The following is an 18,261-nucleotide window of genomic DNA, read 5'->3' on the forward strand; positions in this document are numbered from 1 at the left end:
TTGCATATTTGTATCACACTTACACTCTACAAAACATTCTTCTCACAAAGACCTTGTTTTATCATTCAGGAAACTCAGCTTCAAATCAGAAGACTTGGCCCCAGCTCCCACATTTCATCTACTGGTTGTATAGTTCTGGATGAGTCACATAACATCTCTGTGCCTCAGCTCCCCCATTTGTAAAATGAGAAAGTATTCCTCAGTGGCCCCCAAGTTCCAACTCTAAATCTACGATAATATGATCCTGTGAACTGGGAGAGACCATGAAATTCCCATGCCCTTCTTCAATAGACCCAGGCTGTCACCTAATGATGGGAAAAAGGAACTAGGCTTTGATTATGTGGGAGTCATGCTTCCCGTATTGTAATCAATTTTCTCATTGATAAAAATGAGGATGATAACACTTGACCTACTTTCTCACAAGGATCTTGTGAAGGCTATGTGTATTTACAAACTGTAACTGTGCTATATAAATGTGAGTCATTTTCATTAATTTTCCCAAGATTCACTTTTTCCATATTGTTTATATTTAGAATACATCTGTATTTAATTACAGATTTATGGGCAAAGGAAAAATATTTTCATACCTACCAGCCAATTCCACCCCTAAGTAAACACTACCTCTGTTTGTTTTTATTCTTTCTGACAGAGATGGGTCATTACCCCTTTCATGGTCCACTGTCAAAACACAGAAGAGACTTGCCATTTGATAGAAATTCATAAGGGATAGTCCTGGTGTTTTGCAGAATCTGGTGCAGTGGGAGGAGGGAATCTGCCTCCTCTTGACCTTCAGCCCAAAGCAGGACATCATGAAATTGTTACAAGGAGCAAACATGTGTAAAGGCAAAGTCCAGCCATCCGGGCAGGCATGAGCCATGGTCTCCACTTGGCTTACTAGAGACCACGTCCAGGAATGAATTGACCTTGCCTTCTCTCTCACTGCAGCTTCTCATATATTCTGTGTGCCAGATAAATGAGACGACTTACTGTTCTCCAAACATGCATCATGCTTTCCCACCTCTCTGCCTTTACTGAAGTAAACTCTCTACTTGATATGCTTTCTTTTTCCTGCCCTTGGCTCTATCTTCTACTTAAATCATATCTATCCTCTGAGTACCAGTACAAAGTCATCCCTTCTCTGATTGGCTTCCCCCCCCACCCAGAAGTGGTCTTTCTCCACAGAATGTTCCTTCTCCCTCTCTCTAGCACTTAAAATATTTGATTTATCATTTCAGATGTGCGTAGTTCAATTCCCCTTCTAGAATATAAGCTCCCTGGAAGGCAAGGACCATTGGACTTGTACTATATAAGGAAATACCTTCTAAAAATGAGGACAGTGTGCAAGTGGGGTAGGTTTTCTTAGGTTAATCAACAGACATTTAGCAAGTATTCCCTTTGTGCTGGGAACTAAGATATTAAGACAGAAATGAACCATTACTCACCATCAGGGAGCTTACATTCTAACCAAAAAAAGACAAAATGAAGAGAGATGGATAAACAGACAGATAGATAATGGAGAGAGAGAGAGAGAGAGAGAGAGAGAGAGAGAGAGAGAGAGAGAGAGAGAGAGGGAGAGAGGGAGAGAGGGAGAGAGAGAGAGAAATGAATATAGATATATAGACAAGATGTAGACAAAGTAGATACAAGGTTACCTGTAAGGGTAAGGCTTCCAACAGAACTTGGCATTTGAACTGCAACTTGAAGGAAACCAGTAATTTCAAGTGGTGGAGGTGAGAAGAGATAGTCAGGCATGGGAGACAGCCAGTACAAAGTACCAAGGAGATGAGAGAAGGAATGCTGTGTGTTAAGGAGCCTCAAGGAGGCTAGAATGGATAGATCATGCCACGAGTAGAAGTGAATAATGTGTCAGAAGACTATAATGGTAGAAAGGGTCCAGGTTGTAAAGTCTTGCATAACAGATGGAGTATTTTGTATTTGATATTGGAGGTAATAGAAAGCCACTGGAAGTGATTCAGTAGGGATGGTCACATGGTCAGATCTACACTTAAAGGAGAATCACTTTATTAGCAGTGTACAAAATGGACTAGAATGGTGAGGGACTTGAGGCAGGAGGACCATTTAGGAGAATATAGCAATAATCTAAATGAGAGGTGGTGAGAAGCTACTCTAAGGGGGTGGAGGTGTGAGGATAGAGAAGGGACGAATGTAAGAGATGTTCTGGAGATCACAGGAGATCTTTGGGCATAATGAGATGTTATAGATGTGGTAGAAAGGAGCCATGATTTAGTAGGGCTCATACTGGATGATAGCTCAAAGGATGTGGTTTGAACTTCATCCAATATCTAGTATAGCACTTTGCCTATAGTAGACTTTGTTGCCATGATCATTAAATGTATGATTATTAACATGAATGAATGAATGAATGAACTTGAAGCTCCTAGAAGACTCCTCCAAGGTCATTGTGCTTGGGAGCCATAGAGACAACAGGAGGGTCTTTATCTTACAGGAGACTAAGTCCTAAAAAGATTGTTGACCTATGGTGGAACAACCACCAGTATTCTAATTCTACTTTCATCTGTCCTCTACTCTTGTGTCTGGACTTCAGTGTTTGCCTTCTGATTAGTTTTCTTGATTCCAGTCTGTCCCCTTTCCAATTCATCCTCTTTACAGCTTCCAGAGTGATGTTCAGTCAGTCTGTCAGCAAACATTTATTAAGTGCCTTCTATGTGCTAAGCACTGGAATATGAAAAAAGTCAAAATGCAGTCCTACCTTCAAGGAGCTTACAATCTGATGGGAGAAACAACAAGCAAACAAATATATATATATATATATATATATATATATATATAGAGAGAGAGAGAGAGAGAGAGAGAGAGAGAGAGAGAGAGAGGGAGGGAGAGAGATATGGATATACATATATACACATATGCTACAAAGGATAGATAGGAAATAAATAAGAGGGTAGGCACTATGATTAAGAGGAATTGGAAAAGGCTTCCTGTTGAAGGTGAGATATTTCTAACACACAGAACTGACCATGGAACTCCTCTGCTCAAGAATCTTCAGTGGTTCCTTTTTGCCCCAAAGAAGAAATACAAACCCTTCTGTTGAACATTTAGAGCCCTTTCTAAACAGATTCTATATTACTCCCCTTCATTCACTCTACATTCTAACCCAAATAGCCTTCTCTCTGCTCTTCACACGTGGTACTCCATCTCCCCTCTCCAAGACTTTGCACTGGCTGTCCCCCATGCCTAGAACACCATCCCTCCTCACCCACACCTCTTGGAATCCCTTGATTCCTTCAATGATTCATAGAACTTGAGATGGACCTTAAAGGATGATGGAATTTGGCCTGGCAGAAAGAACAGTGTAGGTCATCCCAAGAGGGGGAAATGGGAATATTTGGGGGATCCCAAGGCCCTAGATTCAGAGCTAGAAGGACATTAGGGGTCATCTGGGACAAACCCCAATTTTCCAGATGGGGAAACTGATGCCCAGAGAGGTAAACCTAGGCTTGCACAGCTTTTAAGTGACTGAGGCAGGATACTGAGTTGATCTGCTTGGCCATATCTAGAGAGAAGTAAGAAATAAAATGAGTGGTCAATTCCAATTTAGGGATCCTTGTACCTTCTCATGTACCTACCACAGGGATTTGTACACAGTGAAGTGCTTAATAAATGAGTGAGTGAGGGAGAGAGAAGCAATGTGGCCAAGTGGAAACAACACCATCCTTGGAAATTAGGTGGGACCTGGATTTCCATCTCAGCCTTATCATTTAATATCCATGTGAAGTTAGGTAGCTCCCTTGCCCTCTGTGAGCCTCAGTTTCCCTATCTCACAGGGCTATTGTGAGGAAAACACTACAATTCTGAAAGCTGTGAGCTTCAGCTAATTACAATGCAGGATCTTTAATGCCAGGCTTAAAGCTTGGACTGATTGTGCTGAGGGTAATAGGGATCCATTGAAGATTTTTGAACAAGGACATGACATGATTCAAGTGGAAAACTAAGAAAACTAATGCATAATTATTCTAATGATTGGGAATTAGGGACTTTGCTGTCTCTTTTGTTCTTTCCTTTACCTCTCCACTCTCCCTTTCCAGCGTCTCCACATCCCATTCCTCCCCCTCCTACACCAGGCTTTTGTCATATCTTCTTGCGACCTAGACTATAATAAGTGAGAAATGAAAAATAAATCAAGTTGCCTGCCTTTTTCTCCCTCATGTCGCTGCAGAATTCTGCCCAAATGGGAGTTTTCTATGACTTTGTCCAGTCTTCTTTCCAGAGGGCTCAGGCAATGAGATTTTCATGGTGTCTCTTGGAAAGCTGCCCTGTAGCCTGATACTTCTCAGACAGGAATCTGTTTCATTTTTTGTTTTCTTATCATCCCAGGATAAGTAGCCCCAAGATCCCCCTAAATACAGTGCAGTGCCTGGCACATAGTAGGTGCTGAGTGATTCCTTTCTCCCCTAATACCATCAGCATATTTCTGTCATTTGGCATTTTTATAGCCACTAATGTATGCAAAGCACTTCACATATATATCATTAGAACCTCAAACATCTCTGTAGGGTTACCGGAATTGTTGTTCCCAGATCACATATGAGGAAACTGAGAATCAGAAAGCTTAAATGGCTTGGCCTGACTCACGTACTTGTTAAGGGTCAGAAGTGGGATTTGAATATAGGTGTTCTTTGGACCAGATTTGGTACTCTGTCCACTATGCCATCTGTGTTTGACTCTTCCATCAAAAGGAACCTGGCTAAATTGGCCAGACAATTCTTCCTTTGCATTTTTGTTTCTAACCTGCCAACCACTTTCTAATATACGTTGGGCAGGCCCCTCAACCTTCTCTTACCTGGACCAGAATTCCATTCAGGTTGGCCATCTAACCTGCACCCATTGGGCTTGACTGATTGAGACATGAACGTGCTTCCAAGGAATGGCATGACCAGCTGACCTCCTGATGTTCCTTCTAGAGCTTTAATACCAATTATAAACTAGTCACAACTGCTCTTCACTTGTCAGCATCTCCTTCTTCTTTAAATACCTAATAGGAGAGGCACTGAACTAGGAGATCCCAGGTTAATTGCCACCTCCTGCCATTAATTTGCTATGTGGCCTTGGCAAAGAACTTGACCTCTCTGGGCAATGTTTCCTTGTCTTTGGACTTGATGTTCTCCAAGCTAGCCCTAAATCTTAGGGTCCTGTAATTTAATCATTGACAGGTCCTTTCTCCACCTGGGACTCCTGACTGTACCACTTACTAATTTGATGATCTGGGACAAATAACTTTACCTCTCTAGCTTCAGTTTCCTTAGAATACTTTCAGTACCTAACTCACAGGTTGGTTGTAAAAAAAAATAAACAAACAAAAAAACTAATTTATATTAGTTTTTTTTTCTTTTTATTGGGGGGGAGGTCATCTTGTAGTAGAATAGAAAGACCACTGGCAAGTCATTTGACCTCCATCTGTCTCAGTTTCTTCGACTGTAAAATGAGGACATAACCCCACCTACCTTGCAAATGAGACAACATTTGTGACCCCAGCCCCCTGACTGTTCCATAGATAAGCCCCTCTGTCTCTTGGCATCCTCTCTGGCTGTCCTCCATGCCTGGAATGCTCTGTCTCCTCCACTCTGACTACTGACCTCTCTGGCATCCTTTAAATCCTGACTAAATTCCCATTTGTTACTGGAAGCCTTCTTTAATTCTAGTACCTTTCTCTTGATTATTTTCTATTTATCCTGTATATATCTTGCTTTGTATATATTTGTTTGCATGTTTCCTCCCCAATTGGATTGTAAGCTCCAAGGCAGGGACTGTCTTTTGTCTTTTTTTTTTTAATCCCCAACACAGTGTCTGATGCATAGTAGGTGCTTAATAATGCTTATTCCCTGCTTCCCTCCCTCCCCTATGAATGGATCTGTGGTTTGATCAAAGTGAAGAATTTCTAATGTGGAAATCCCCTTCCCTGCCATAAATCAGCAAAGACATCTGTCATGTAATTTACAGTTTTAGCAAATTTTCTAGGGCAACGTGAGATTAAATTATTTGTCCAGGACCATAGAGTTGGTATTGCCAGAGACAGAACTTAACCTAGGCCAGCTTGATTCTAAGGCCACCCCCCTACCTATGATACCATGCTCTCATATGTCATAAATGTGATATAGAAACAAAATAAATTACAATACCATATAAATGGCTAAGTTAATCCATGAACCTGTGACCCTCACAACGTGGCCCTAGCACCCTTTCAATAAGGGAGATTTGTTGATCTCCTAGAGAGTGAGAGGAAGAGAAGACGGGGGGCAGGGGGGGAGAGAGAGTGTGTGAGAGAGAGAGAGAGAGAGAAAGAGAGAGAGAGAGAGGAATCATAACCTTGCAAAAAATGATTTTTTTAGAACTCATTGTTCAAGGGCAGAAACAGGCAGATTACAATTCCATTTGAGAGCTGAATTCTCCCCAACTAAGGTGTTGGTCCTCACTGGGCAAGTAAGCAAAAGATATAAGCAGGGGGGGAATGGACAGAGAGGGGGAGCAAAGAAGAGACATTTTTTATAAAAACTGGACTATCTTCATTTTTTTTTATCAGTTTGGAGACCTGGATCACTCTTAGCACATGCAATTCTCTAGTCCTAGAGCACAGGAACAGTCTTGTGGAAAAAGCACTAGATTTGGAGTCAGAGGATCTGGGTTTAAATCCTAATTCTACAATTTACCCCTGTTTGAAATTGAATAAGTCACTAAATTTCTCTGGGACTCAGTCTCCTCATCTGGAAAAAGGAAGCTATTGAACTAATGCTAACACCAAAAAGGCAGTTAGGTTCCACAGTAGATAGAGAGCGAGGACAGGCATCAGGAAGACCTGAGTTAAATCCCCCCTCAGACAGTTATTGGCTGTGTGACCTTGAGCTAGTCATCTAACACTTCTCTCCCTCAGTTACTTCATCTTTCAGTGGAAAGAAAAATGGCACCTACCTCACGGGATTGTTGTGAGGATCAAATTACATAGCTGAAGCTTATTCATAAGACTAAAACCAGGGAGATTATTCTTGAACATTAGAGTTTGAGAAGACATTGGCTCATTTGCCATATTCAAGGAGTCCATTTGGAAATCTCTGTCTTGTGTTAGTTTAGTTCCATTTAGATACCAGGATTGTACCACAGAACATCAGGCCTGGAGTCAAGAAGACATGAGTTCAAATCCAGCCTCAGATATTTACTAGCTCTGTGACCTTGGGCAAGTCATTTAACCTCTGTTTGCCTCAGTTTCTTCATCTGTGAAATGAGGATAACAGCAGCTACCTCCCAGGGTTGTTATGAGGATCAAATGAGATAATTTAACAGTGTCTGGCACAAAGTATGCACTATAGAAATGTTAGCTATTACTATTACTACTTAACCTTTGTTTGCCTCAGGTTCCTCATCTGCAAAATGGGAATAATAATAGCACTTACCTCCCAGAGTTGTTGTGAGTATCAAATGAGATAATAAGTGTAAAGTGCTTGGCATAGTACCTGACATATAATATATACTATATAAATGGTGGTGGCTGTTTATGTTGTTGTTGCTAATTATTTTTGCTTTCTGGATGCCATGTTTGAGAAAGGATATTGATGTTCCAAAAAGTAAACAGAGAGAGTCAAGAATGCTGAGGGCTCTCTGAGTTTTGGCTGTAGGAACTGGAGTTAGCCTAGAGAAGAAAAGACAGTAGTTGGGTGAATAGAATGAGAAGTAATAGCTGCCTTCATAGATTAGAAAAGAGAATCTAACTTGTTTTTTCTTGGCTTCAGACCAGGATGAGGAATACTGAGTGAAAATAGCCAAGCGGCAAATGCTGGATCAGTATAAGGAACAATCTCCTGAAAACTAGAACAGTCCAAAAGTGGGATGGGTTGCTTCTACCAAGGAAGGCTGAAGGTTGAAGGATAATAAGAAAGGTTTGGAACAATCTCTGGGCAAACAGCGTGAGGGACTTGGTGTTTGATGAGTGAGAAGGATTGCTGAGCAGCAGGAATCAAATGTCTGGAATTTGCTGCAGACCCACGCCATTAAATTGTACGGCTTCCATCCCCCAGCAGTGGGAGTAGGAGTAGAGGAAGCAATGGTGAGAAATTGCCAGCATTGTGGAGAAGTGAGACGGTTGTGACAAAGGTCAACAGGGAGAAAGATTCTAGGCTGTTCAAGGCATTGTAGTGTTGCATCAAGAATGCTGGATTTGGCTTCAGAAGACCAGCATTTAAATCCTTGCTTTATAATTAATTAGTGACCTTGGACCAGGCATTTACCCCCCCCCACTGGGCCTCAGTTTCCTCATCAGTAAAATGAGAGGGTTGGGCCAGATATCCTCAAAGGTCCCTTCCAGTTCTAAATCTATGATGTTTTGAGCACATTTGAATCAACAGATAATGATAGTAGGCACAGGAAGCCAGAAGAGGGCTAATTGATGAGAAGAATAGGGAAGGATGGAAGGATTAATGGTCATGATCAAATTAAAAAGCAACTTCAGCAGGAGTAGGTGACGGTATTCAAAGTCAAATAAATGCACAAGCAAAAGAAAAAAGTGAGGTGGGGAGCAAAGTAGATAGACGGGCACAAAACATGTTTGGGAATCAGAAAGGAAACCGATTTGGCTGAAGTCGGCAGAATGGCAAGGCAGAAGTAGCTGGAGGGTTACATGCAGCTCCCAACCCACCAGAGTGTGGCCCGAGCCAGATTAAAATGTAATTGGGAAATATTTAACAAAATCAATAAAAATACAATAAAAAATCATTCGTATGAATATGCAGTTTTCTAAGTTAAAATGCAGCCCCAGGGATCCTTCTGTAGTTTGGTGGCCCTGTTGCTATTTGACATCAGAGGCATAAGGGGCTCACAAAGAAAGAGTGATTAGTAACTCCCATTTCTGATTATGCTATGCAAACCTTCTGGTCATATCAACACTGAGGATCCAGTAGAATCAGTAACAGGATCAGAGATTAGAACTGAGAGGACCTTCTTAGTCCAAATGCATCATTCTAGAGGTGAAGAAATGAAGGGTCCCGGATGTCCAAATTTCCCCAGGTAAAAAAATTACTGAGCCAAGATTTGAACCCAGGTCCTTCTGAATTCAAATCCGGCACAAACTCGATTAAGAGACTGTAGTTAAAGGACTTTGCAGGAGCTGAGATCTTAGAGATGGAGGAGGTCTTACCTGAACTCCATATTGAAGGATAGATAGAATTTGGACAGAAAGAGAAAAGAAGTGACATCATTCTCGGTAAGGGGTATGAGATAAGCCAAGAAAAGAAGGAGGGAAGTACAATAAATAATCCAAGGATAGTAAATAAATTAACTTGGAGTTGTGTAGGAAACTAGGGAGAGAGGATTTGAAAGGTACGTTGAGGCAAGATTCTAAAGAGCCTTGAATGTCAAAATAATGATGTTGGGCTTCTTCAGCTAGCTGGGGCAAGGAAGGCTTACCATGGAAGTTTTCCAAGCAAGGAAGGAACAGAGTAAAAGAGATATTTTAGGAAGATGAATCTGATGTCATGTGCAGAATAGATTGAGACTGTTTAGGAGGACCATCAGAGTAGGTTACATGAATCATAAGGAGACTCTTACTTCTGTGGGCCTCAGTTTCCCCATCTGTAAAAGGAACTGATTGCACTAGGTACTTGCTATCTCTGATCTTCTAATCAATAACACCCGTGGTCTCCCCTCTGCTTAGTCAGCACCTATCACTTGGTTGGTAATTGCCTAGCCCTGACATCAATTCTCAGCTTGGCCTCCTGAGGCATCTGGATCTGGTATTGACCTCTGTAGTGCCTACTCTCCCAAACTGACAATCCTATCTTTTTTTTGGGGGGGGGGGTGGTTAGAGATCCCTCCCTGCATCACAATGGAAGCTTCTATCCAAACGAGTGAGGATTCATTTTATAGGAAGATTTAATGAAACTCTCTTATGGGTGTTTTACTGGAATTCATTTCCATGAATCTGTTGAAAATGAATTATATCACTGCATTTCTCTGGTGAGCTAGCTTTGCCACTATGCTCCCCTCCCTCCTCAAAAAGGCAATTAATCCACAAACAAGGCACTTCAACATAATGTTTCACTTAACCAGTTCTTTCACCCATCCCCCAACTCCTTCCTTCACCAGAGGTTCTATTCCTTTCATAAATGGGCATAGGCAGTTTTACCACAGAGCAGTGAGGCTGATTTGTGTAAGGGATTTATAAGGAGAATGCTAAGTATCAGCTGGAAATTCAGTAATACATGTACTGTTCTAATCTAGATGAAGGAAGGAAAGGGTCAGTGAGCCTTTGTCCAGTTTGGATGGAACGGAGGGTACATGGAAGGTAGTAATGGGAAATATAGGGTAAGGTGGCACTAGGTATCGAGAGCTTGGAATCCAAGCAGAGGAGTTAAAGAGTTATTTGGAGGCATTTGGAAGCCACCAGATACTTCTGAGCAGGATTTTTTCTATGCAAAACAATGACCACAATAACATTTTCTCCTCTGTAGGTTTCTTCTTCTGTGTTTTTTATCCAAACCTTTTGACAGTCTGACAAGCACCAGGAACAGGGACATCAAGAGGGTTAGAGAGTGTGAAAACCACACCAGAACTGCCATGCTCTCAGGAGTGCTCGCTCAGCCAATAGTGTTTCCAAGTAGTAAGGGCACTGGACTTGGAGTCAGGAAGACCGGTTGAAATTCTGCCTCACACAGGTCATAGCTCCATGACCCTGGGCAAATCATTCGACCCCTTTGAACCTCAGTTTCTTCATTTAGAAATGGGGACAATAATAGCACCTACCTCACAGGGTTCTTTTGTGAGTGTTGAGTCGACTTTACAATGCTTCATACATCTTAAAGCACTACATAAAAGCTAGTATTACTATTACTATCATTCTGTAGGAGGCATTAAGCAAATGCTTTCTGAGTGACTGACTGTTAACGTTGGGCTAGTAACACTGAGGACTGGCTAGCTCGCAGGTCCATTTTGAGGAAAGCCCATCACAAAGGTTAAAGCACTTTTTGCTAACATACCATTGGTGCTTAATAAATGCCTGTCTACTTTTTGGCTTGGTGGATAGGCTTGAGGTATTGTCAGCCTCCCTCCTGCTAATTCTTGTGCCTCTCTCTTCCACACTCTCTTCCAGGGGTGATCTTGTTGCTTCTGGATAAGCTGCGAAAGATGAAGTGGGAGCAGATGTGGAGGCTGACGGCAGAGAGAGAGTTGATGAGCATGCTTTCAACCTCATTGGCTGACCAGGTGAGAGTAGACCCATTTCTGGCAAGGAACACTGAGGACATTCCAATGTTTTGCTTTGACGACTGAGTTCTCATGGGCTCATAGGAACTGAGATTTAGAATTGGAAGGTATGTGTGGTACACTGTGAAGACTAGGGCACCAAATGTGGAGTGAAAAGACCTCAGTTAGACTCCCTTCTCTGCCACATGTGACCCATGTGACCTGGAGCATGACACTCAGCCACTCTCAGACTCAGTTTCCATATCTGTAAAATGAAGGAGTTAGACTGAAATACTGGGATTTGAGAGCTAGAGTCGACCTCCGGAGCCCCCACGTCAAGACTCCTCATTTTACACACGAGAAAACTGAGCCAGAGGGAGGTGAAGTGATGCCCAGGAGTTGGGCATTACAACCTAGATGGTCTCTGGGGTCCCTTCTAGCTCTAAATCTAAGGCCCTAAAATTCATCTTTTTTTTAGTTCTATGACCATTTAGGTCTTTTTTTCTTTTAAATATTTTTCAATTACATTTAAAAAACATTGTAACAATTTTTTACAATTTACAAAATTCTTACAAAACTTGAACAATTTCAATTAATTTTTTTTATTTTAAGTTAAAAATTATCTTTGTAATCCAGCCTCAGACACTTACTAGCTAGCTGTGTGACTCTGGACAAGTCACTTAACCCCCATTGCCTCCAAAATAAAATAAATGGATAAATTCTCTTTGTTCCTCCCCCATTGAGAAAGCATTCAATTTGGTATAGGTTATGCATGTGCATTCAGGCAAAACATATTTCCGTATTAGTCATGTTGTGAAAGAAAACACGAATGAAAAAACAAGAAGAATAAAGAAAGTTTTAAAAAAAAAAGGATGCTTTAATCTGCATGGCCATTTAGGTCTTTGCCTGAGATCTTCCAAGGGACATTCCTGGGAGTTTCTTCTTACCATCCCCTTGGTTTTGATTATCTAGGGGTCTTGGACCAGATACAAGTGGTATTAGACTTATGTTGTTGGGCCCCAGAGAGCAGAACATTGGGAAGTTAATGGGAATGGCATAGAGTCAAAGTTTAGTTCAGTATAAAGAGAACTGAATAATCAGTGCTATCCCCAACTTGAATAGACTGGCTGAGACGCTGGGACGATTCCTCCTCTTTGGAGGTCTCTAAGTGGAAACTATGGGAGTATTGGGGGAGTATGTTAAAGAAGGTGTTATTTTGGGGTGTGGATTAGATTGATGGATGCTTAGTTGGCTTCCAACTCTGAAACCACCTGAAACGACCAAGATCACAGCCCCATTCCACCTTAGCAAGTGGTCTCACTGAGGTACTGTAGTTGGAGAAACTCATCCCTTGTTGCATGTCAATGAGTCTCTCCAACCCTAGTGAAAAGGGTTCCCAGCCACCAGGTGCCCACATCCACTACTGGATCCATGCCCAAACATTGAATTTCTCTTGTTCTCAGTTTCTTTGTCTATAAATGAGGGGGTTGGAATAGATGGCCTCCAGCTCTAAATCTATAAACTTTATGAAATGCTCATTTGTTGATATTTATAAGTTGTAATAATAGCATAAATATATATGTTCAAAATCAAATTGGGGGGAAGATTGATAAGTCATTCATAGTCACCATATTTTATTGAATCCCAATGACTTGACTTTGTCTTGGAAATACAGCAGTTTGGACCTTCAGGTTAGAAATGGAAACTTTCTTCATCTATCTAAGACTCTGGAAGCATGTAATTCACCTTCTGGTGCTGTCTGTTAGGAATTATTTAATGAACTTGGCCATATGCTTGTGTCTCAGGGAAAAGCCCCAAAGAGTTAAAACTTTCCTTGATATGTCTGAACTCAATCTCTAAATGGGAAATGTGCACTCCCAGCTCCCTGTCCTTGTGGAATCCTTGGCATATTTATCACACAACACCCAGAAAGCCCCAGGAATTGCTGCAGAAACTACTTCTGCAGTTTGTCAGAGCAGTTGGGTAAGGGGCCCAACTTTTCATAATGTCATCTCTTCAGTGAGCTGGGCTCTCCATGTGAAGCCCATCCAGTAACCCAAAGAGGGGAAAGGAGGTATGTGATACTTTGCCTCATATAAAGAAAGGCTCAAAGAGAGCCTACCTTTTTCCCTAATCATTTTTTTAAAAAATACACTCCGTGTATGCTCCAAGACTCCTTTGAACCATTCATATCTCTTCAGTGAATCAATTAGCAATCATTTATTTAATGCCTACCATGTGCCAGGCACCATGTTAAGTGCTAGGAATACAAAAACAAAGAACAAATACTCCCTCTTCTCAGGGAGCTTAAATAGTGACAGGGGATACGAGAAGCCTATACACAATTATATACAGAATAGGAATTTTTCAGGCCCATTTCCCAAGATGAAAGGGGAGCTCAGTAACCTATTAAGGCCACTTTTTCTTCATTTAGCACTGTTCTATTCCTGGTTCTCAGATTTTCTCATGAGGACAGAGACTCAGAATTAGACCATTTTAGAGATCTAGCCTGTGGCTGCCTCAGAAAGGTTTTATCATTATCATCATGGTCTTGGCCTGATGTTAGGAGACTGACCCCCAACCAATGGGTCTGTATCAAGACCAGCTGTAATTTATAAGATATCAGTGCGTCTCTCTCCCATAGACACCTGGGGCATCACACACCACCTTGGGTCAGCTTCCCAGGGGTTAATGTCCCAGAGGAGGGACATAGAAACAAACCCAAGGGTATGTCCACAGGAAAATACCTCAGTGCAACCAAACCCTTCCCTAAACCCTCAAAACTCATCAGAGGCTAAGATGCATTCTTGACAAGGCTTCAAATAAAAAAAAACACAGAAGCAAAACTCTGCTTCTCTTCTTCCATAAACCCACCACTATATTTTATTCCTTTGCAGCTCAGCTGGAGCCCATTAGAAGCTGCTCCATATAACAGGCTGACAGACTTACATCTCCCTGCTCCCACTGTCTCCCTGCTAACGCTGTTCCAGAAACTAGCAAGAGAAGTGAGAGGGAATATAGCATAGTGGAGACAGCACCGTACTCTGACTCAAGTAGACCAGGCTTCAGGGCTACCCCAGACGTTCACTGGGCCAGTCATTAAACCTCTCTGCCTCAGTTTCCTCATTTGTAAAATGAAGGGGCTGAACTAAATGAAACTGAGGTCCTTTCCAACTCTAAAACTATGAGCCTGTAAAGTCACTTGATGTCTCAATTATAAACTCTCTGATGACTGAGACTATTTTTTTTTTGCTTTTCTTTGTATGCTCAGCATATAGCACAATGCCTCACACATAGTAAGTCCTTAATACATAAAAACTCAATTTCCTTATCTATAAAATGAGGGGGTTGAACTAGATGAATCTTAGGTCTCATTCAACTCAAAATTGATGATCCTGATTTGACCCCTCTGGACCTCAGTTATCTCATCTGAGAAATGGGGATTGGATATGATGGCCTGTACTGTCCCTTTTAGTTCTAAATCTGTGATCCAAAGTCTGTTCTGGTGAGACGCAGTGATGAGGTGGCTGAAATCATGGGCATTGACTAACTGTTGGCCTGGTTGTGTCTCCTAGGATATTTTCAATGCTGTCATCAAACAGAATCCGTTTCTCGTATACCAGCTCCCCTGCTTCTGGAATGTCCAGCTGTCTGACCACACTCGCTCTGAGCAGTGTTACCGGGATGTGTCTGACTTAAAGGTAGGGTGACTGTGGACCACGGACCATGCAAAGACAATTGCTCCTTCTCTCCCTTCTCCAAACATTTCCCTGCAGGTAGAATGGAATGTTCTCTAGTGATAAGGCAAAGGAAGATAGGAGAAGGCCTTCAATGGGAATAAGTGCACACATCTCTGTGGAGCTGTAAGAGGGAGAAATCTGCTTTTCTTGCACTTTTTTTGTCATTCAGGAAACTTGAGACCTTCTACTATCCCAGTCTAGCTCATGAGAGCTAGGACAGCAAGGCCTTCTTTCCAACAATGCTTCTTACTGTTTCTGCTCACAGGTCTGCCAAGTGCCTTCTTATTCTCCTCCTTGAGACCCCTAGAAAGGAGATGAACACACACACACACACACACACACACACACACACTCAGAAACCTTCTACTTACTGAGGAAGAACACTGGTTACAAAGGACTCACATAACAGGAACATGGAGATCAGACAGACAGATAGAGAGACAGATGATGGATAGATAGATAGAGATGAATGATAAAGACAGGTAGATATCTAGATAGATAGAGCTACAGATTGGCACAATTCAAACTCAGTTCTTTCTAATTCTAAGTCCAGATAGACAGGTTGATGGCAGGCAGGGAGGAGGAAGGAGGATGGTAGGGACAGAGAGAGAGAGGGGGTAAGGGGAGTGGGAGAGAGAGAGAGACAGAGAGAGAGAGAGAGAGAGAGAGACAGAGAGACAGAGAGACAGAGAGAGAGAAATGAGAACATATTAAGCATTCCCAATCTACCAGGCACTATGCTAAATGCTGGTAATTAAAAAAAAAGCTAGCAAGCCAATCTGTATTTGTAACTATCAAAGGAGATTCAATCAATTAGTCTATAATTAAATCACCCTTCACATTCCAATATGGTACTGGAAAAGAGTACTGGACAGAAATTCATAATACTTGAGTTCAAATCCCCCTCTACTGGTGTGTGACCTTGGTCCAGTCACTACCTCTCTGGTCTTTAGTTTTCTTACCTGTAAATGAAAAGTTGGGACCAGGTGAACTCTAAAGTCCCTTTCAACTCTTACTTCTATGACCTATGACCCACTGATCTGTTGTGTAATTTGAGAGCTAGGAGAGAGACCATCTAGTCAAACCTCCAAACTTGACAGGTGCAAAAACAGAGGCCAGTGAAGGTGAAGTCACTTCACCGAGGTCACTAAGATAGTAAATGGAAGATTAGGATTCAAACCCAGGGTCCCCCAACTCCAGATTCAGTGCTCTCTCTCACTGTACCACCATGTCTCACTAATGTCTCATGAATGCCCTTAGGCTGGGCAACTGAATGCCCCATCCCCAAACCTCACACAATATCAGGTTTTGCTACTCTCCCACTTCCTATCAAGGGTTCAACGCTATTTGGAAAGTATCCAAGAGGGCCCCTGCAGACAAAATTCATTAGCCTTAGCAATTAAGTGAGAAAATGAGGAGAGGGGAAAGGAAGATACGAAAAGGGCTTATTATATCTCCTGGTATCAAGGCTTCTGGGGTCTTATCTCCATGGACCTTATGATGATTTTCAACCCCTACATTGAAATGTTTTATAAAAACCCTGTGATTATATCAGCACCCCTGGCCCACTGACAGTGTCCACAGCAGATTGTACAGAAATCTCAACAGTGACCCAAACTAAAGGAGCCAGGGGTGCCTGATTCACATCTAGGCTCTGGGAAGGAAAGGGTGGCATACCAGGATACCAACGAGGGGTCTGCTGGTAAATGTTTAACAACCAGCTCTCCTAAAAGACAGGCTACACTTGTACATTTAATTGGCATAATTGACATTTTCTCCATCACTTTCTTAAGTCTAAACAACAACAACAACAACAAACCCTGATCTGTTATGTTTGCTGATTTGTGAGGTACAAATGCTCACACTGCAGATTTAATAATCAAATGATTGCCAGTTTAAGCTGGCTCCATCATACTCTTGAATGGAACCTAACCAAGGATGAATGGAAAGAAACAAGAGATTTTAGAAATAGATGTAAAGAGAATCTGGGGTTTGAAGTCTTAGAAATGGAATGTTAAAAGGCTTGGTGGCATCATCTCATCTCATAGGAACTTGAAGAAAGAACTCTGGATTTCAGAGTTAAAGGTCTTGAATTCAAATCCCACATCTGCTCCTGACTAAATTGTGTGTCCCTTCCCCCTTCCTAGATCTCTATTCCCTGCTCTATGAAATGATGGGTTGGACTAGATAAGCTCTTTTTTTCTTTTTTTAGTTTATTATTTTTATTTTTCCAGTAACAAGTTTTTTTTCTAATTAATCTGTTCCTCTCACTATTCCCACCTTTTCCACTCAATAAATTTTTAAAAACAAACCCAAACTTAATGCAAAGATGCTTAATTGGGCAAAACAAATTCGCATATTAGTCATATCCACTAGTGTATGGCTCTTTCTGCTTCTTAAGTTCATCTTCCCTCCCATGATTTAGCATTGCATTGATCAGAGGTCAGCAGTCTTTTGAAGCTGTTCTTTTGTTTGTTTGTTTGTTTTGCAGTGTGTGTGTGTGTGTGTGTGTGTCTGTGTCTGTGTCTGTGTCTATCTGGCTAATGTGCCCACCATTATTTTAGCGGTTCTCTCGGCTCTGCTCAATCTGCTCCTCATTAGTTCATAGAGGTCTTCTAGTTTCCTCTGAGATTGGTAACTGCTCAGGCACTTTCCCACTCCAGATCCATGATCCTGTAAATCTTATCTTGTTTTTAAGCAAGGCCCTAGATCATGCAAATGACTACAAAACTCACTGGAAAAATTCCTTTCACTGGGGTTCTTACTGAGGCAAGAAAACAGCAGCAGGGAGGTTTAGAAAACTATTCAAAAGAACTGGAGATATTTTATCAAAAGAGAAGACTTGGCAGAACATGATAGCTTTCTCTGAGTATACTAAGGGCTGCCACATGAAGAAGGAACTTAGCTCCCTTTTGACCCCAGAGGGCCAAACCAGAAGCAATGGGTGGAAACTGCAAAGTGCACAATTTAGACTTGAGGCGAGGAAAAACTTCCGATTATTAAAACTTCCTCACAGTGGAATAAGCTGCCTGGGTTCCTGCTCCTGGAAGGTCTTCAAGGAAGGGTTCCCTAACCCCTTGTTAAATGTGTCATAATGGGGCTATATTTTGTGTATGGGTTAGATTAAATGAAAGTAGCTAGGTATGTATGGGACAGCACCTGGCCTGGAATCAGGAAGACCTGAGTTCAAATCTGGCTTCAGACACTTACTATCTGTGTGGCCCTAGGCAAGTCACTTAACCATTGTCACAAAGAGTTAGATATGACTGAAAATGATAAACAACAAGTAATGCAACCTTTGGCAGCTCACTTAACCCTA

At 41.7% G+C, this 18,261-nt stretch overlaps 1 protein-coding gene across 1 annotated transcript in view; it reads left to right on the top strand.

Moving 5' to 3' along the window:
- Positions 1–18,261, top strand: part of LARGE1 (LARGE xylosyl- and glucuronyltransferase 1) — a 608,081-nt gene that overhangs the window by 496,019 nt on the left and 93,801 nt on the right. The window contains exons 8-9 of the mRNA XM_027873579.1: positions 11,111–11,223; positions 14,778–14,903. Of these exons, the coding sequence (XP_027729380.1) occupies positions 11,111–11,223; positions 14,778–14,903 (239 nt within the window). The remainder of the gene's footprint in view (positions 1–11,110; positions 11,224–14,777; positions 14,904–18,261) is intronic.

This window comes from Vombatus ursinus, unplaced genomic scaffold (genome assembly GCF_900497805.2).
Source record: "Vombatus ursinus unplaced genomic scaffold, bare-nosed wombat genome assembly UNPS02003292.1, whole genome shotgun sequence".
Lineage (NCBI taxonomy): Eukaryota > Metazoa > Chordata > Mammalia > Diprotodontia > Vombatidae > Vombatus > Vombatus ursinus.